Source organism: Polypterus senegalus, chromosome 9, assembly GCF_016835505.1.
Source record: "Polypterus senegalus isolate Bchr_013 chromosome 9, ASM1683550v1, whole genome shotgun sequence".
NCBI classification, from domain to species: Eukaryota; Metazoa; Chordata; class Cladistia; order Polypteriformes; family Polypteridae; genus Polypterus; species Polypterus senegalus.
The window spans coordinates 138173691-138195211 of NC_053162.1; the positions used below are offsets into that span (position 1 = coordinate 138173691).

At 36.6% G+C, this 21521-nt stretch overlaps 1 protein-coding gene across 1 annotated transcript; it reads right to left on the bottom strand.

Annotated features, from left to right (window-relative positions):
* Positions 1-493: 493 nt before the first annotated feature.
* On the bottom strand, positions 494-19162 carry zgc:113279 (uncharacterized protein LOC553749 homolog). The gene is made up of 12 exons (XM_039763984.1): positions 18667-19162; positions 17154-17275; positions 14552-14585; positions 13842-13888; positions 13087-13703; positions 11645-11750; positions 10001-10147; positions 6537-6597; positions 6288-6451; positions 5367-5477; positions 3414-3534; positions 494-2194 (listed from the first exon to the last, which is right to left on the bottom strand). Exons 1-11 carry the CDS (start codon positions 18884-18886, stop codon positions 3433-3435), a joined length of 1731 nt encoding a protein of 576 aa, XP_039619918.1. The 5' UTR covers positions 18887-19162; the 3' UTR covers positions 494-2194; positions 3414-3432.
* Between the last annotated feature and the right edge of the window lie 2359 nt (positions 19163-21521).

Below are 21521 nucleotides of genomic sequence, written 5' to 3' on the forward strand. Positions count from 1 at the left end.
GGTCCTTTCATTTTTTTTGGTATTTTGTACCTGTGAATGATGGAAAGTGTGTCATCTTTAACTCTAAGCGTTTTGATGATCAGTTCATCTTCTGCTCACTTAACTATTCACAGTAAAGGACATTTACACAAGGGTGCCCAAACTTTAGCATGTATTACCCTGATCCCTGTGTGCTCACTCACTAATTGCACATGCTGACCGAATGCACGCACAACTGCCCATACAGCATGGTGGCAAGTCAAAGCAAATCTTAAAGGCTCCTTTCTGTGGTGTTACTGCCTAAAGTGTATTTCTAATTTATTAGTAATTACTTTTAGTATTTATTAGCACTTCACATTATTACTTGTCTTAGATTTTGTTAGTTATATTATAACTTAAGAAAAATTAAAGAGAATAAAAAGGTGCTACTTTATTTCTCAAATGTCCAAGATAAGAAATTGTGCTATTTTAACAATATCACAACAAAAACAAGTAGTACATTCAGCAACCATTCTGATGAAATGAAAAAATATCTTTATTATTCAATAGCTAATTCAGTTTCAACAGCAACAAAGTGCAGGGTTGTAAAGTATTAAATTACAAATACAGTACATACTATAAATGCAATGTTATGCATGGCTAATTTTTATTACATTGCACCACTAAGGTACACCACACCATTGGTTAGGTAAAACAATTTTCACAGTAATAAAAAGAAGATTAATAAAACATATATGTTAGTATCCTAATGTCATAGATTATTCAAAAATAACTACTGGTAAGTATATACAGTATACTGAGCTATGTGTGGTTGATTATAATGCAGGTAAATCCTCCATCCAGGTACTCATGTAACAGCAAATTATCTTTTTCAGTAAAGTGAATAATTTCAGTGTATATTGTTTGTTGCAATTTATTACAAATTCTGCATATGTGAGGGCACAAGATACAAACATATAAAATACCTGCTTAGGAAAATTAGTAGGAATTCATCAAGCACATTTACAGTCTAACAGAATGATATTTTATACATGTAAACGAATACACTAGATGAAAGAGTTAAACATGCCTGCTTTATTATATTTTAAAACAATTATGGTGAGTGTTAGGATTATCTGACTTTGGGTTAGTACCTAATGCCCCCCACTTGCCCAAAGGTGAGGTAGGTTTGGGTGAGAGTTAGGGTTAGTGAATGGCATGATAAGGTAAAGTCTACTAGAACTCCAACCCCAGTATATTTCTAGAAATTTGAAAGTTATTATTGAAACAAAATTATTTTAAATGATACATGCATTTAAAATATACATATATATAATATAAAGAAATGCATTAACATTTTCCTTTGGTTCTCAATTTTAGACAGTTAAGGAGGATATTTTCAAACATTTTCAGTAACAGTATGCTCTTAGAGCCTTACACTAACTTGCCATTTTAAGGACCTTAAACTAAAACAAAATATCCAAGAAAAACAAACCTACAATATACTGTACATAGTTATTTCCGTAACATTGTAATATTTACAATTTACTACATTAATGTAGCAAACAAAGGAAGTTTCATTGAAACCAGCTAATTTGCAACCATGGGCTTGCAACCTTTTAATTTAAACAGTGAACATTTCTTTAAAATCAATTTACACTGATTTTTCTTTTTTCTTCTCCACTTTAGTGTTTAATTCAAGCTTTCTAATATTGTTGCTTTAGCCCTTTACAAAATTCTGGTTGCATAACAAGAAGCCTGAACCTTGACATAGGAAATCAATTCATTATTCAAAACGGGTATGCAGTGGAGGTCAAAAGTAATATTTAAATTTGGTCATTTTAATTTGTATTCAATTAATTAAGAACAAAATACTATGTTTTTCCCACATTTTTAATTGCAGTTCTATAGGAGACATCACAAGCTAGAGTATCAGACAGAATCATACTCTAAATGGGACACCACCGCATGACGCACAAAATTAGAATTTGAGTTTTGTAAATTATCCTCCCGGCTCATCTTGAAGTGTGGATGAAATCCTGTGCAAACATTAGGAGAACATTTAAACTCAACACTATGCCTAAGGCACTTTGTTCAGTGTTTTGGTTCAGGCTTCTTACATTTCAGAGACTTTTACTGTCAGTTCATGGACTGCCGACATAACAGCCACAGAGACTTGAATTGTGCAACAATTCCAGCAGGAGATGGTTTCTCCAGGTTCACATTTCTGGATTCTCTAAAAAAAAAATAAAAAGTTGATATCAATTTTATTACTTGTGTATTTGTAACTTGTTCATGCATTTTATTAACCCACTTATTCCTAGTCAGGCAGATGAGGACCCAAAGAAAATCTCACTAGCACAATGCATTAAGCTGGACATTTTCCCTGAACACAACTCTAGCTCATTATGAGACACATTTCTCTGCACAGCCATATTTAATCAAACTGGGATATTCTTGAGCTGTCAGTCAATCTCACCTGCACATGTTTGTTTTGTGAGAAGAAAATGGAGTATGCAGATATAAGAAAAACATTCATGCTCCAGACAGACATTGACTAAACCCATCCACCTAAAAGCAAACATTGCACAATAGTTCCTGTCCATTAATTTTGCTAATTAACATTAAGTTGAATGAACAGATATACAAAAAAACCTGCTGCCTCAGTATAACATGTCTTTTCTTGAGTTATTTTGATTTGGAATGGATTGTATCATTGCAGTGCTATAGATATAAAGTAATCAGTGAGCAGATTAACCATTTGTCTTTATTATTTAAATGTGCTGAATAAGGATAGAGGTAGGCATATGTGAACACATTCATCCCTGTGAGCATAATTAACTAAATCCTGTTAATAATGGAAAATCCACTGCATCCCCTGAACAGTATCATCTCCAGACAGAGGAGCAGCTTCAGCGACAGACTGCTGTCACTGTCCTGCTCCACTAAAAGACTGAGGAGATCGTTCCTCCCTCACACTATGCGACTCTTCAATTCCACCTGGGGGGGTAAACGTTTATATTATACAAAATTATTATCTGTTATACCTGCATTGTTATCACTCTTTAATTTAATATTGTTCTTTATCAGAATGCTGCTGCTGGAGTATGTGAATTTGCCCTTGGGATTAATAAAGTTTCTATCTATCTATCTATCTATCTATCTATCTATCTATCTATCTATCTATCTATCTATCTATCTATCTATCTATCTATCTATCTATCTATCTATCTATCTAAATCTGTTCCATATACATTATACAAAATAGGAAGGAAACCGTGTTCAAGTTAACTTGAGAATCTAGACCTGGATTTACTTCAGTCCTTTTTATTTGAAACAATGGGCTGCATGTTTACAAATAAATAGTTATTGGGATTATTGAATAGATTAGGGACACTGTATAAGCATATGAGATCTCACATATGAATACTATGAAATTTTTCAAGACAAATTACCTCCTAAAGGCTGCTAAGTTCAGTTCAGAATGCTAACTTGAGGAAGACCTGGAATGTCACAGCCACCATACAGAGTATCGGTGTATCCCAGAAGATCTAGCATTGTGCGAGAAGCATAATTCTTGAAGAGAGAAGTAAAGACAGACATAACGGCATTTACTTTGGAGAAAAATCATTATCACCTATCCATATATTGCACTACACATACATTTGTAATACATTAAATAGCTTCATACAGGGTTAAAGTGCACAATTAAAGACCAGAGATATCAAAAAATCTTAACATTTTTAATAAATATATTTAAAAATTACATTTTTTTAAATTATTATTACAACTAATTTTTTAAGCACTGTGAAGTATACAGTATCTAATAGCATGTATTTACATAATGCATAATTTATCTAGTAAATTATCTCGTTTTTTTATTAGTAGTTAAAACTAAAGAGCTAAACCAGCTTTTTCAAGTGCATTATAAGAATGACCTCAGTAATGCAAGAAGGCATCACTTCCTAAAGCACTAAACAAGATTCATTCTTTGTATCAAGTAAGATATGTTGTGATACAAACTGATCAAAATCTCTTCAGTCTACTCAACTTTGACTATTTAAAAAATTGTGAACATCCTCTAAATTATAAATTTCTTTTCCCCACATTCTTCATGGCCCTGTATCAGGGACAACTTTAAACAATAACTCTGTGGTTAGTTTCTTTCCCAGAGGTCTACCTACCAAAGCAAGTGGGGTTGTTCAAAGCCAGTCAATATATAATAGTGAAATTAATTTTAGCAGTAATGACCAGAATTTTACTTTAGCTCATGCAGAAAATTATAAGCACAAAGTAAATACAAATTAAATAAAGGTTTAATTTGAGTTTTGCAAGATTAAGTAAAAATTTAGGTAGTTCTTTGACTAAATCTGTACATGAATAGAAGAAACCAAAACTTATGACAAAAACATTTTTTTAATATTTTTTAGCAATTACTCCCTAGCTAATATGTAATTTTAGATATATAAAATGTAACATCGTAAACTCACTTAATTCAATTTAGAGTCACGTGGGGGTTCTGGACATAAGAGAAGAAACAACCTTGGCCAGGGCTCACTCACACACATAACCTCATTCTCATAACCATAATATAACATAAAATAATTACATAACCCATAACAGTTCCCTTAAGGTACATATCTCTGGGGATATAGAGGGAAAATCGTAGTACCCAGATTAAAGTCCCATACAGAATTGGGAACAATGTGCAAACTGTCCTCAGACATTGCCTAGGACACTCTGTAATTCAAGTGACATTGTTATCCACTTCACCACCCTATTTTACATCAATATACAGTATATAAACAAAAGACCTGTGTGTGTGTGTATGGAGCAGTGCGCTCTGCTCATGCTCAACCACAGCCACAAGATGGTGCATGCATGAATTTTGACATTTTGTTCAGTGCTTGTGTGCACCTCATTTCTGAATACGTGTGTGTGTGCAAGTGGGTGGGTGTGTATGGAGAAGTCTGCTCTCCTCACATTCAACCACTGCCACAGGGGTTGGTGTGAATTCTACGAAAGATGTAGAAGCTTATACAAGTTTGACTTGCACTTGGTGAGATAGCACATGGATACATTTTTTCAGCATTAGCATGCACCTCTCTTCTCATTCAGCCCAAACAGACAAACTCAGCTTTGTGGTGTATGCATGTTGTACGTTCACAAAATGACCTACCATTTGTTTGCCTGAGACAGGTTCCAGCCTGTCCCACTTAATTTGTGTCACAACTTCACTCGACTACATGTCTGTCTCCGACAAGATATAACCTGTCCCAGCCCACTTAGCTGACTTCTCTGTAAGTTCACCAATATAGTAAAACTGCTAGCGAGTCTGTGGGTTGTTTTTGTCCCAAAGACCATATGCAGCTAGCATCATATATGTAAAAACGTATTTAAAAGATTACCTCACTTTGGAGAGCTTCACTGTTAGAATAGTGAGACTGAAAGAAGTTAATCAGTTCCAGATTATTGTCTTCTTCAGCAAAATCCACAGCAGTACGGTCCAAAAGAGGTTCCTGTTGAAAAGAAGGTTATAGTCACAAGGATAATACATTTGAAAAATATAAGATCTTATAGGAAAACCTCTCCTTTTCAAAAGATTTTTTAAAGTTACCATTTAAGTGGTAATTTTATTTTATTGAAATGTGTTGTACAGCCATTCAACTTTACATGTTCACAAGAGACCTGCTGAGATAATCAGCAGAATACATTCAGAAGTCATTTCACACAAATTTCTAAAATGTTAAGTAACAATAAATATAAAAAATAATATATATTATACAGTGTGCCTTGTAGTTTATTTTAGGTTCTTAATAGTTCCCATTTTTCTCCATGCTCAACTAGCCTCCACCCCAATGTGTTTTTTTAAACTGTGCTCATCTCTAAGCAAGCAACATTTTACAAGACATTGAGTTCATGGAAGGAAAAATAAATATCACTGAGAGAAAGCATTAGATCCTAAAACAAAATAGCATATTGTATATCTGTTTATCTTTTCTTAAATAAATGTAGTCTTTTTTATTATTGTTTGTTTTGCACGAAAGCTTTAACACATGACAGTCTTATTCATTACTTGTTACGTTTCTAGTGAAACTGGTTTTGCTTGCTTTGCTTTTCGTCCAAAGGTTGATTAAAATATTGATATATAATAACTCAGACAATCACTGAATGCATGACCCTGTTTGATGAAGGGCCTTCTCTAAATAAGCTCTCCTAGAAAATTCATACAGTTGGCAAGACAATTAATTAGGTTAGAACAAGGATCACTCACTCTCTTAATAAATAAAAACACACAAAATGTAAATTAGCCTAGCTGGGCAGCTTACTCGAGTAAATGGATTTGCTCCCATTTGCAGAAGACACTCCATGCCCTCAAATAAACGATCTTTCCTCAAAGCCAGAAAGTTGATGTCATTTTGATCCTTACACTTTCCCATCTGCTTTACTGTAATATTTAAAGCAATGACTGCACAATGAAGGGGTGTCAACCCTAAAAAAAAAAAAAAGTGTCAAAAGCTAAGCAAAAAAACACTGAGGCAGTTATGACGGTGAATTAATTTAACATGCATACATACCATTGTGGTCAGAAGGTTCTACTTCCAATGGAATTCCACTATTCTTGGCACTTTTCAGCATCTATAATGAAATTACATTTTTTTTTGTAGGTTATATGAGTTTTAATAAAACTTATCCCCTTCCTTCCATTTTCACAGTATATATCAAACTGATAGAAAAAACAAAAAAATACAACTGCCTCATGATTTTTGATAAATTCTCAAGAAACCGATTTATTTCATTTTCTAGTCAGTAGCCACAAACACTAATTATAAAATGGTATTAACAAAAAAACGCCATTTACAAGTGCACAAACTAAAATGGAGCCATGGGATTTGTCATTACCATAGTATGGATTAAGTAACAGCAGTCTACTTTAGAAATATTTACATTTCTCATTATAAACAGAACATGGGTAATTATAAACTGCATCAGGAACAATATGCTTCCCCTTTTGGCTGACTGAATCATAAGCTGTTGTAGCTGGAACTGTCCAGTGCAATAAGAACTAAGTTCTGTTTCTTTAAATATTTAAATGCTTAGGACAGTTTACTTATCATTTCATATTCTGCTCTACTTTTTTACTAAGGTTATACAATTGTGAGTCAATCCTCCCTTGTGATGATGACATGACCTTAGTAGAGTCTGAGCATAGGCAGTAACAGTGAGTGGCTCAGGGATGAAGAATGTTACCTGTCAGCTTGTGGTTTGTAGCCCATCCTTTTTACTGACACGCCAAACTGCCTGCACTGGCTGCACATTTTCTGGTGGAGAGTTGTGTGCATTTGATGAATACTGCCCCATTACATTTGCCTAAAATTGTTTTTAAAAAAGCCATCGTGTCTGTGACATGTTTTATTTAAGCTGTGAGAAATGATAATTTCAATTTCAATTCAAAGTACAACACCCTACTACTACAGACTAAGGTTACTTGAATACTGTTAATGAGTGCTAGCTCAAACTATGGGATATTTGTCAGATATGGGAAGGCAGAGTGCATGTTGAAGTTAATTGCATGGGAAATGCATCAGCAGTTCACAGAAAAATAATAGCAGGGGGATAAAAAAGTGGAATGGAAGCTCACCAACAAAGCTACACTTTGGTGCACTTAACTTAGTTAAATAAAAATATATGTAGCATAACCAAGTTCCAGTGCCATCACCCTTTCACTAACATTTACACTCCTGAATTAATTTGAGGGCTTCTAGAGAGCCATTGTGTAACCAGGTAAAATGATCTGTTTATATCTTTGAGTTTTAAAGACTATCTTAGATTTTTCAATATGTTTTGATTTGAATGGAGTTTTTGGTGCAGACACCATTTATAAAAGTAATTGGTTAAATATGATACGAAAGAGGGGCAGCATGGTGGCGCAGTGGTAGCGCTGCTGCCTTGCAGTTAGGACACCTGGGTTCGCTTCCCAGGTCCTCCCTGCATGGAGTTTGCATGTTCTTCCAGTGTCTGCATCAGTTTCCTCCCACAGTCCAAAGACATGCAGGTTAGGTGGATTGGCAATTCTAAATTGGCCCTAGTGTGTGCTTGGGGTGTGGGTGTGTTGTGTGTGTTGAGGTGGGTTGGCACCCTGCCCAGGATTGGTTCCTGCCTTGTGCCCTGTGTTGGCTGGGATTGGCTCCAGCAGACCCCTGTGTTCAGATTCAGCGGGTTGGAAAATGGATGGATGGATGATATGAATGAAGAGCTTAAAAAATACTTCAAACTATTTTCATTCAATTTCCCATGAGTACAAATATCACAGGGCGGCACGGTGGCGCAGTGGTAGCGCTGCTGCCTCGCAGTTAGGAGACCTGGGTTCGCTTCCTGGGTCCTCCCTGCGTGGAGTTTGCATGTTCTCCCCGTGTCTGCGTGGGTTTCCTCCGGGTGCTCCGGTTTCCTCCCACAATCCAAAGACATGCAGGTTAGGTGGATTGGCGATTCTAAATTGGCCCTAGTGTGTGCTTGGTGTGTGGGTGTGTTTGTGTGTCCTGCGGTGGGTTGGCACCCTGCCCTGGATTGGTTCCTGCCTTGTGCCCTGTGTTGGCTGGGATTGGCTCCAGCAGACCCCCGTGACCCTGTGTTCGGATTCAGCGGGTTAGACAATGGATGGATGGATGGGACAAATATCACAGTAATTCATTCAAACTATTATTAAATGAGGCAGAAAATGGGTTGACATATGGTTCCAAGTATTAATTAAATATTCTCATTGAATTGCAATTAATCCTACATAGAGGCACATTGTAATAAAAAGAAACTAGAAATGCATCTATTCTTCCTTTTTAATTACTCATAGAACTGCAAAGAAATACTGTATATATCAGTCTATAACATAGTTAGTGCTACCACCTTATAGTGCCCTGGAATTAGATTTGACTTCTGTTCTGGTCAGTGTTAGTGTCTTATTTGTATCCTAGTAAAATATGCAGACCCATGGTCCTAAAATAAAAATCTACAAAAGGCTAGATATAAAAAACAGTAAACTCTGACCCTGTTGTTTACAAATGTAAGAACTTATGTATGATTATGAATTCTGAACACGTATGTAGCGTGTCCTGGGAGATTATCAATAGAATAGGGTTGTGGAAGTTTTCTGCCAACTAGTAAAGTGCCCACCAGGTTTATGCATCTAATATTTTTTAAAATTTTTCAGAATACATCAGGTTATATACTTTTGATTAAGACCAAGAAGAAGGTTTTAACCCCATTAGTTCACAAATAATTGTGTGACAGGCAGGCAGATATTGGCATTTTATATAAAAAGATTCTCACCCAACTAGCAGTTTTCTTCGAGCACTCTCAATTTCTCACCAGACAGATGTGCATATCAGGTTTACTGGCAATTCTACATTAGCTCAGCCTGAATAAAAGTGGGGTGTGTAGGCAGGTGTGCCCTAAGGTAGACTGCTTTCTTATGCTTGGCTGACTCCCGACCTCTCGCTAATTTCACTGGTATCAGAAAATAAAATGGCTCACAAAAAAGTGATTCACTTTATATATATACTGCATATATGCTGTTTCTCAATTCAGTCAAAGGCAAAGTAGACTTATGTCTCAGACTTAATATTTTAGTGGTTTTTAGATAGACAATTTCCTGATATTCATGTTTATTTTTACAGTTCCTAGATATATTAGTGGGTTCAACCTCACTTTGAATCAGCATATCAGAGAATCAGTGCAAGACTAATGCCTCCTTAAACACCTGAAAATGCTGATGAAGGACTACAGCAAACTTTTTTGGGTTTACATTTGCAGTACATTCGCACACTCTAGCCAAGGGATTTGTGCTGTCTGTTGTACCCATTTTAAATTGATACTGAATTAAGAAATAGTCATTTGCATGTCATTATTTTAATTTTTTATACAAACATTATTTTCTTATTACATAAACATTTACAATGTATAGATTTCTAAACTAATGTCATAGTTAAAAATAACATTTTTTATCGAACTGCATTGAAGCAATGTATTTTTCCATTCTTTCTCTTACCTCTAACACTCTAATATATCCATTTTCTGCGCAGAGGTGGAGAGGAGTCTTGCCAAACTTGTCCTTTTCATTAATATTTGCCCCGAGGGAGATAAGATCACTGACCATTAGATGCTGATTTTTCTCAGCAGCTAGATGTAATGCTGTCTGTGGAGCAACAAAGAAACATAACATGAATTAATATTTTAGCCTCCTTCTGCACAGAACAACAACAAAAACATGATATTCACACTGAGAATGATTAACTTTGCTGAGAAAATTTTAAAGCTTATAAACACACCCAATGGTCCACTGAACATGGTAACTGGACTCAGATTCTAGACACAGCAGTAATCATACATTTCACAGGTTTCTAAAGATACATACATTAAAGCATCTCCACCAAAAAAGACGCATTAAAACATCAGAATATCTAAAGGAGACACTGGTTTACATAGCATTGAGTCACTATTGCTAAATATATTATTTACAGACGCTAGTTATGACACACAAGAGGGCAACAAAAACTGAATTATTTTTGCATATTTAATTTTAAACAGTCATCTTGTTAAAGTTGTTTATGTTTTAAACTGTAGCTACAGTGTGCCTTTGCAGCACACTTTGTACTTTAATAAACAATTTTATTATAATTGTTATACTATAACAAATATTGCTATAATGCAAAATAAATATGAAATAAAACTTCTTCTGTGACTGTTGTACTAAACCATGATGGTGAGGCGAAGCAGAATTTGCAATTCTCTCTACTTTCCCATCCCCATCTGTGATCACAAGCTCTGGGCGGTGACTGAAAGAATGAGATTTTGAGCACACAGTTAAAATGAGGTTTCTGTACAGGGTGGATCTTGGAGTAGAACTGTTGCTTCTCTGAACTGAAACTAGTCAATTAAAGTGGTTTGGGCATATAGACAGGATCTCCCTTGGACACTTCCCATGCATCTGTACAGTGAGAAAGCTAAACCACAAACCCAATAAACAACTGAGAGATTACAGTGTACCTCTTGATTGTCCTGGGAGTATGAATGTATTCCCCAGGGAACAGATGTCTGTTTGTCTGTCCAGGATTTTTAGTCACCTGTAGCTTGCAAACCGTTCCAGATATTGACCTGAAATTTGGTACACATATAGTACGTGACGTCCGCTATCTGCTTTCAGATAATGATTGACCTCCAAGGTTATTCCTCTTTTTATTTTTATTTTATTGTAGAATCAGCTCTCAGCAGTGGCCAGCAGGACAGTCATGCGACGCATGCATACGGGCACCGTTCTCATCCCTACTGCCTTCGCTGTCACTTCCCCTACCTCTTCATATCTTAAATAATTCTTGAGGCAGATTGAAGACTTAATTGCCAGCTTAAGTAAAAAATTTAAGAAAACTTACTTAGTAATTGCAACACAAACACTGACTTAATCAGTTTTAATGAGAAAAGATGCCAACAAAAGAAGAGAAAAAGCGGGCTGCTAGAGTGGAGAAAAGAAGAGCTGCTCTGGAAGCAGCAAGCACATCAAACTCTGAGTAAACGAATGCTAAACGTACAGAGAAAGAGTATGAAAACTATAAATCAAATTACAGGCAATATATAAATAAAAATTTTCAGCAGAAAGACAGCACTGCATCTTATAAAGAAAAAGTTTTGAGCATACCCTTTCCTCTGCATCTTTGGTGTCAATTTTATTCAGTTTGACCATCCTCTGGGCAATGGCATACACCTTTGCTCTTTTACCCTCAAATACTGCTCTATGGAGAGATCTAGAAGTATGACAGAAAAAAAAACAGAACTTGTAATAAAACCCTTCTCAGTAATTTTGTATAACTAATTAAAAATTGTGCAAGTGAAAGAATGAGTCACCCATCATCCACATAGTTAATGAGAGTTTTTTTCACTTAGGATATTAACTTTAATAAGCAAATGTTAGTTTCAAAGCAAATGAAAGTAAAAGTAAATAATTAAATATACTTACTAAAAAATTATAGTATTATTATAATTGATAAAGTTAAAAGATTTTGCCAGAAAGACAAAAAGTTAAAATATTATTTCAGACATACTTCAACTGTTTTCTGGAAAGATTTCAACGATTTTAGACTACCTGCAATATATTACAAGAACAGTGCTCATACCAAATGATAGATTCTTGATAGACACAAAGGTTTCTGATTGGAAGTGCTAGTCAAATGTAATTTAAAATCACCAGCTGTGTGCGGTTTTGTAACATACAGTATACAAAAGCTACATGACCAATTTTGCTGACTGACACTTGCCTCCTTTTTAGTAAGCTATTTTCAATGATGTCTAAAACATCACACCCCAACACCCAAAGCTACTGGTTCAATCCCACCCACTGACTATTTATGCAACCTTGAGCCCACTGTTTATTGGGTCTATTCCCTAGTTTCAGCTATATACACTGTATTAGTATTTAGCATTACTAAAGCTGAGTACTTGTAAAGCACCTTTACACTGTATTAGTATTTAGCATTACTAAAGCTGAGTACTTGTAAATCACCTTACAAAAAGATTCTGTACAAAGAAATATTTGCTTTTCTTCCTCTACAGCCTAACACAATATGTGTGTTTATGGTCAAAAATTATTTTAGAGGAACTAACCATTATATATTCTTATTAAAAAGTATAGAAACACAGTTAATAACTTCATATGGCCGAGGAGTTGTATTACAGGAGTTGCAAATAAACTAAGTATTCATGCACACCCTCTTCTTTAAAGACTTCCTAGGAAAGGGACCTGATAAAAGCAGTTTCAGCTTTCATATGTACTGCACAGTATTACTTTTGTTCTTCTCTACATTACATTCTACCTGTTTATTTCCTTGGAAAAGTGTTTGCAATTTTTAGGTGCCTCTCATTCCATTCCAATTAAGTCCTATACAGCCCTAAACCTATTTTTAAAAACCAGACAACAATTGACTCTAGTTACAATCCGTTGCAGCCTGCCAAGTAAAAGAAAATGCCTTGTACCTGCAGCTAAGTATAAAATGGAGTTTAACCACTTGTTACATTTATTTACCTCTTCAGTAAAATCAGCCAGAACTAAGCTTGCTTGTAGTGTTTAAGTTTAAAGTGACTTACGTGCTACCATTTTTATTCACTTCAAGGAGTTCTTTGTCTGTGTATAGCCTTAGCAAACTTTCTTCATTACGAAGTTGAAACTGGAAAAATGAAAGCCCAGCTGTGTCTTGTACATTGTGCAAGGAAGAGATTTTATATTTTTCCATTTGTTCATAACATGTTTGAGACTGTGGCTTTTCTGTACAAAAGTATGAAGGAGCACTGGGGTAGAACACATCTGGAATTGAAGGTACTTGATAGTCAAGATATGGAGGAGAGAACTCCACCTGGGAGTAAACTTTAGTGTCTTCTTGAGCTTTGTTGCAATTGCCTCCAAGGAACCTGGGCCCCTGAAAAAGCATTTCTTCATAAATGGGAGAGTGATGAAAATCCTGTCTTTCTGGGGAAATGTCACCTGAAATGTAAGATGGCTGTGGAGATGGTGCAATGCTTTCCGGAGGCAAGTCTAAGGAGGCATTGTGATCTTGCTGAAACATTGAACAAGTGCTTTGAGGGGTGCAGTTGTGGGTTAACCTGAGGGCTGCCTTATTTCCATCACTTCTAGTGCGTGCCAAGTCCTCAGCCAACACTTCAACCAACATAGCCAGCTCTTCCAAGCTCTTTGCTGGCTGCTTGATCTAAAACAAAGGCAGATTACACATTTGAGCTACAGCTTGCATCAGGACACAATTCAACAATGATTATTCAGAAGAAAATATAGAATGATAATTTATGAAGTGGAAACTTAGCATTCTGAGAAAATAATGAAATCGTACCTGTTTGTGTCTCCTATCTGAAAACTGGTGAACACGCTTCTTTATCTCTGTGAGAAACAAAAGCAGTAATTTTTTGAATCAGTAATATAGGTCAGTTTTATTCATTCAGTTTATTTTGTACAGTGGTCTTCACCAAGTCACTGGTTTAGAACGCTTCAGCATATTTACAATTATAATACAAAAGTATTAACATTTAAAGTGTGACGTGTGTGTGCCTGGGAATCGCCTTCAGGGCTCAGTAGTGGTAAGCAATACCATCTTGGACCGAGACGAGGCGCTGTTGCAAACTGGCCTTTCTCTTCCACCTGCAATACAGAGGGGCTCGGCAACTGACCCCACCAGCAGAGTCTGGAAAAGGCCCCGCACCTTCTGGTCAGGATCATATAAAAAAGGATATGTCCAGAGAGTGGCGTCTCTCTCTGGACCCAGATTTCAAAGTGGAAGGAGCTCCTAAGCTGCCTGAAGCCTTTTATACAGTATTTTTGTAAAAGATATTGGGACTGGATAGGCCAAGTCTTTGTTCTTTATATCTAAATCTTAATTTTTTCTTTTTGTTTTCATTAAACAAAGGGATTGCCTGGCTGGCTCCCCAACATGTATTATGGGCTTCACAACTCTTCCTGGCCATGAACTGCTAAATAAAAAACTCTGACAAAACCATTACACACAGTACAGTATATGTTTATATTTAATTAATTCAAAGTTCTTACCTGAACATGATTTGGATCCCTTGGGTGGACTGTCCTGGAATAAAAAAAAGAAATGAAAAAAAAAAAAACTTGCATAAAATAGTGCATATTTTTGTTTCCCCAGTGATTCTGTATTCTATTTTTAATCTTGCAAACTGTTGTGAATGTGCTAGTACAGAAATACAACTTTCAGGAGGCTCACAAAATATGACCCATTAAGTTTTCTGGGTAGTTGACTTGACAGGAAGATTTTTCAAAACTAGCAGGTAGTATAAACCTCTAACAAATCCTAATGCTAACTATAGATGTCCAACTTGCTTCACCAGCCATTACATGTGTGGACAAGCTCTGGCTAATTCACTTACCCCTACTGAAACCCCATGAGCCACAACGTGGAAAGGATCAAAGACAAGAGAAAATACATTCATAAGAAGAAAGAAAAGAATTAAAGCACTCAAAAATAAGCAGTGCTTAAAAAATCAACAAAATTACCAACAGAACTACAAAGAAAAATGACACACAAAAAAACTGCCACAATATTAGAAGCCTTAGGACGTAAGGGTCTACAGTATGGAAACAGCAATAAGAAAAAAAATATGAAGAATATTTGAAAACAGTGCAAATGCATTCAACTGGCTGCTGAATCTAATATAAATCTAGTAGAAATTTAAAGAGGGAGCTCATAGCACTGAGCACGCAGACTCCCCACCACCATATTTAGGCTAACAAACAGTAAAATATAAATATAGTATACTGCACGTTTAAAGTTACAATTACACAACATTCATCCAAGGAGTGGTGATACGAGAGGGAAAATACTTTTAGTGTGTCACACATTTCTGAGGAAAACAAATCCCACAAGGCGAATATTCTTACCAAAAAGAGAATACTAGACAGACAGACATTAGCCACATAAATCCATCAATACTAATAAAGTCTGACACAATTAGATGGTAGGTAGGGTGGTGCTGACGTACAGCCTCAGGAACCTCAATCCAAATCCTTGTCACGTAAATATCAAGTGTGTAATCTGCATGTTGTCCACAGATCTGCATGGGTTTTCTCTGAATGCTTTGGTATTTTTTCACACATCTCAAACACGTATTTCTTTGACTGGAGTATCAAAATTGGCACTATTATCAGAGGGCAGCAGTTCTCTTACTGTATAATCCAAGCCAGAGGTTCTTATGTGTATTTGAGGGGTTGTGGTTTGTTATATCACTTATATTTTTCTTGAACTTCTGTAAAGTTTAAATTTTTTATACTTTTTTTAATAAAGTATTATCTATCTATCTATCTATCTATCTATCTATCTATCTATCTATCTATCTATCTATCTATCTATCTATCTATCTATCTATCTACTGAGATGTACTTGCTTTCTGTTTTGGGTTGGCTACTGACTTGATTCACAATGATACCCGGAAAGTCTCCAGCTTTGGCTCCCTAGGACCTAATAATGGAACAATCAGGTTTTGGAATTAAATGTAATTAAACACTGAGACAGAAACTGAAAGCTGCAAATATAAACGATTACAGATGATTTGCACTTGAAACGGTAAACATAATAGCATATATTACCTATGCTATTATTAGTAACCTTTTCAATTAAAAATTCTAACTGAAAACAAATTTGGCTTCAATGTTAAATTAAGAAATAAATATTAAGTTTATTATTACTCAGCTTTGTGCTAAGTGCTGTTGGGACAGGCTTTAGTGCCCTTGAGCCCTGAATCAGAGTAAACATCACTGAGAATCCACACAGCAAAGTTGTCGGTGTTACATGAACGTTTATACTGTCAAAGTAATTGTTAAAAGTGTATAAATGGAAAGTGTGGATCCATATATACACTTGAAGTGTTAATTTCACACTAGCAGTTTTGCTGTGTATGCATTCATTTTTATATATGGTAATTAAGCAACTCTGGTCAATTTTGTCTCCCTTTGTGCACAACTGTCTTCTTCATTTCCTCTTCTGTGCTCTGTATTTACTATGTACATGCAACTCATAGTTTTATTCTATAACCTAAAATAAATTCCTTTGTAAAGAATTTTGCGAATATACAAGGCACTCAAATAAATAAAATTAATTCTTTTGTTGTTTTTGTATATTTTTTTCTAAAATACAAATAGTTTTAAAAGCTATGTACAATTTAAGATCCCCATTGTTAATCACCAACAAAATAAAACTAAATCATGTGTAACTGAATGAGACAAACTGAATTTTCAGTTAAAAAAGAATAATCTAATAACAAAGAGAATCAAATGCCAATGTCATTTAGAAGCATTTACAATTTGCATAAATACTTTTCCATTACATTGTCCTCTTCAATTCATATTCAACCCTTATAATTTCATGCCCTGACAAGTAGAGTTTACTGCTATCAGAATAAAATTACCACTATTCTTTGTTCAATATTACCCATGTTCTTTTCCTTAAAAGTCACTAATCTTGCAAGATAATCCAATAGTAATTTTCATTTTCATTTTATTGCACTAAGGAGGACAACAACATAAGAATAAAATATGTGTGCCTTTGTAGATTATATCTTTCACTGGACTTTACAGGAATCACAGGTGCAGAAATAACTTAGAACTTTTAGTTCATAAGTGACATTTTTACCTGCATCTCATTTGGATCGATGCCTTTGGCAATTCGGATTTTCCGTAGCATATCTCTAACTGGCATTCTTACTCTGACTCCCAAATATCTTTTCTGAGCTTGTTTTTTTGCTAGCTTTGAATCTGAAATACAGACAAAGAATAATTGTTAAATACTATTGTGTTGTCCCATTATATGAAAACCAAAACAATTCCAAATTAAGCAACGTTATTGCATAATGTACCAATTAAAAATTAATTGGAACTGCATATTTAACATTAGAGACTAAAGAGATTAAAGACTTATTGTTACCTTCACTGCTGCAGCATAGTGAATTTCATGTGCCACAGTTGCAGGGAGAGGAGGTGGGAGGGAGGGAAGTATGAGAAGGCAATGATATATAATAAGACAATAAGATGAAGATGTATAAGTGAATATAGTGATAAATAAAAGTTGGCGAAGATAAATAAATATAGTAAATTAAAAGAAAAAAGCGGTTGGCAGTACACATTTAATGTACAGCATAATTACCCATAAACCAGCAGGTGATTACAATGTAAGCATATAAGAGCATAATTATATTTATACAGTGCTTTTCTGACCATTAAAAACATTTTGCAAAAATAGTGGGGAGCAAATAATGCAGATCTTATTTACTCTTTAGTTTTAAAGTTTAATAAAGAGGCTTGGTGGTGCAGCGGTTAGCACGATAGCCTCAAACTTATAGAATCCTGTTTTCAGATTGTCCTGGGCATTGTTCTCTTATCACTGGCACATATTTTATGATACTATATCAATGATTTTAGGTGTGAATCCTTTTGTATCAGGCATGTTTTACCCTGTTCTTAAATCAACACATTATATGCATATATTCGTTTAAAAATAGCTCTGACTAGTTCTTTCAACACAAGTTCAAGTTAAAGTTTTAGTAGGGGAGAAGATAAATTATTATTTAATGAGTCTGAAGGTAGAAGAGTGGTACGACGCTGTTTCTTACAACTGAACCCCGCACCATGTCATTATTCGTGTGGAGTCTGCGTGTTCTCACAATGTCTGCATGTTTTTTTTCTGGGTCAGATTGGCTCTGTGTGTACACAAGTTGGTCCTCTAATGGACTGGAACCCAATTCCTGCCTTGCATTTAATGCTGTCTGGGTAGGCTCCACCCATCTATGATTTTGAATTGGATAAAACAGGCATGAGAATTTTAAATCATGTTAAAATAAGATTATAAATATCTGTTGTCTAGAGAAGTAGACTGGAACAAGTGGGACTGAAATCCACACTGACAATTTTAATTTCACTACATTATCAGGCTATACATGAAATAGACTGAAGAGTAACATAAAATACATGAAGAAATACGATAAAAAATAAGGTGCTTACAAAAGAAAATCTGGATAAATTGTAGGTTTTGGTTTTATCACATATAAATAAAGTTTTAATTGCAACGGCGGCGGATAAAAATGCTGTTTTATGGCAATGCGATCAAAGTCATAGTCATCCAAATGGCACAAGTGCAGCTCACACCTCACCTGGGAATGGCTCCGCAGCAACGGGGCTCCTGGCAGCTCCAGCATCTTCCTTCAGATTACTGATGTCCGTTAGAATCAAATGTGGGGACTCCGGGCTGCACTCATGGCACGATTGCTGTTCAGGGGACGGGGAACCGTCGTTGTAGCTTCCGAGGCTAAAGTAGCTGTTTATGTCGCGCTGCTCCAGCAGTGGGTCTTGTTGTGGCAACTCCAGCAGCATATCGAAAAAGCCAAGGTAGAAAAATAATAATGATAAAAATAAAAATCAACTGACAGCTTATTTTGCGCCCCTCACCACTGTTTCCTAAAGGCAAATCCACCTAAAATTTTGCAAGAGGTTAAAAGACGCCCGAAAAAACAAACCAATTGGACTCCAAAACGACTGCAAAATATACTAACAAGGAGAGCGACACCTTCTGCTTAACACGAGGACCCCAAATTAGTAACTTGACTGGTCACACAGTCTGTCTGCTTTATGAAAGCAGCACAAGGGGCGTAACCGGAGCGGGATGAGCTGCTTTACCCACATGGCCAGCCTTCAGGTGTTGTTTAAAAAGAATTCATTTCCTATGAACTGGAGTGCTTGGAGTTATTGATGTTGGACTGTTTCCAAAGCCAACGTCAGAGACTTGGTGCGCGCACCTTTGCTTAAAGGGAAAACGCATCTTGATTTTTGATAATTAGCAAATGTCAGGAAAAGTATTGCACAAACGGTGGAAACTCGTTTTCGTTCACATAACAGCTTGCAAACAGTGTCCATAATCCTAATGTTGGTTAAAAAAATGTGTCTTGTAACGAACTGGAGATGTGTCCTGATGAAATGTTCATGTTTATGCATTATGCTGGTGGGAATTAAGCAGGTTAGTAACTGACATTATTGTAGCATTGACAGGTCTGGCTATGGGGATTATGTTGGTCCCAATGGGTCTAGCGACCATGGCGAAAGTGGTTCCATGTTCTTTGACTTTGCAAAACCCCAGGAGCTGCAGATCACTGGATCCTGGTTCCAGCACCCTAAACCACATCATTGTACATACTTGGTATTCAAATACTGGTGGTGTGGTGAAGTTGATTGATCACATCCTCGTGGGGAGACACTAGAGGCTGTGAATTCTGACCATGGTCTTGCTGTTGTTACTCTGAATATCCAGCTTAGGTCCAGTAGACTACCACCTACTAGATGAATGAGGCTGGACTTGAATTTGTATGCAGTTTGTGTGAGTAACTTGTAGACTTGCAGGAGATGCGACTGCCAATCCTAATGCGATGTGGGGAACCTTCCGTGACAAAAACCCTTAAGATTACTAAGGGCTGTGTTGGTGTTCCTGGTGTTTCTAGAAGGAGGTATTTTATCTTGCAGGGCACCCTGGATATCATCGAGGGGAGTCACAGCGCACAAGTTAATGGCAACTCTGTTCTGTACTGGGACATGAGAAGGATGTCTGTGAGAGCTCTAAGGGTAGATAAGGATGCATTTGTTAAGGGAATCTGTGAGCAGGACACAAACACTGTCTGAGTTCTAGGGACCCTAAGGACAGAGGAATCAAAGTTTTACACATATCTGGATCTGGTCCTCAGAGAGTCACACTCAGGGAGGGTGATGGAATGGTCCTTACACGTGACGCTGCAGTTGTAACCAGCTAGGCTGGCTACTTTGAGCAGCAGTTTAAAGCTGATCCTCTGGACATTGGACATCTTTGGGTACATGGTTCTTGAGGCTGATCCTCCAATTAGCTGTCTCACTGAGATTGCAAAGGTGATCATTCAGATGATGGTAGGGAAAGCCGCATGGATCTGTGGTGTCTAGGGTGAACATCCCCAGACTGGTAGTAAGATATTCTCCTGGCATTACAAGAAATCTTTGCTTACATTTGGAAGACAGGCATCATCCCAAATGACTGGAAAATGGGACTTGTTGTCCCTATCTGGAAAGGAAAGGGTAATTGCCTGAATTTGCAGCAAATACAGAGGATTAACACTGCTCTCCGTGCCAGGTAAGGTCCTTGATAGGTAATCCTCAATAGGATCCATGATCACTTGCTCTCCTTCCAGAGACCTGAACAGTCTGGTTTTATACCTAAGAAGTCTACCACTGACCGCATCCTGGCACTAAGGGTTCTCATGGAGTGCAAAAGCAAATATCGGCAGTTTCTTTGCAGCCTTTGTTCATTTTCATAAGGCATTCAACTCAGTTGATTGAGCTACCCTGTTGGTTATCCTGAGACTTCATGGGATCCCGCCAAAGTTGGTAGATATCATGGGCGGGCCTATACACTGATAATGTGAATGCTGTGCAGAGTGCAGGCAAAACCTCTGTGTTTTTTTAGTTGATTCTGGGGATTGTGAGGTGTGTGTTCTTGCTTCTACTCTGTTCAGTGCTTGCATGGACTGGGTGTTGGACAGGGTCATGAGGTCCAGCGGTTCTAGGAAACTGTTGGTAAAGAGATATTCACTGATCTTGACTTTGCTGACGATTCTGTGATCTTCGCAGAGACAATAGAGGCTCTGATCGGGGCTCTTGAGAGACTGAGTAAGGAGCCTGAATGTCTGAGCTTGTGACTGTCCTAGATAAAAACCAAGATCCAGGCCTTTAATGACCTCCTGGGTACAGCCATCAACAGTGTGTCTGTCTGTGGAGGAAATGTCGACCGCGTCAAGGTTTACTTACCTTGACAATGACATTCATGTCTCTGGTGACTCTTCCTATGAAGTCAATAGATGGATTGGGAGAGCATGGGGGTCATAAGGTCACAGGAAAGGGGTGTGTGGTGCTCCTGATATCTCTGCAAAAGGATGAAGGTTTAAGTCCTGGTGTTCCAGGTTTTATTACATGGTTGTGAGACATGAACGTTATC

Coding starts and splice junctions, on each gene's coding strand:
- zgc:113279 (XM_039763984.1), bottom strand. CDS start 18,886: ATGCTGCTGGAGTTGCCACAACAAGACCCACTGCTGGAGCAGCGCGAC. Junction 13,889..14,551: donor GGGATCCAAATCATGTTCAG/GTAAGAACTTTG, acceptor TGTTTCTCACAG/AGATAAAGAAGCGTGTTCAC. Junction 5,478..6,287: donor GAGCAAATCCATTTACTCGA/GTAAGCTGCCCA, acceptor TCTTTTCAACAG/GAACCTCTTTTGGACCGTAC.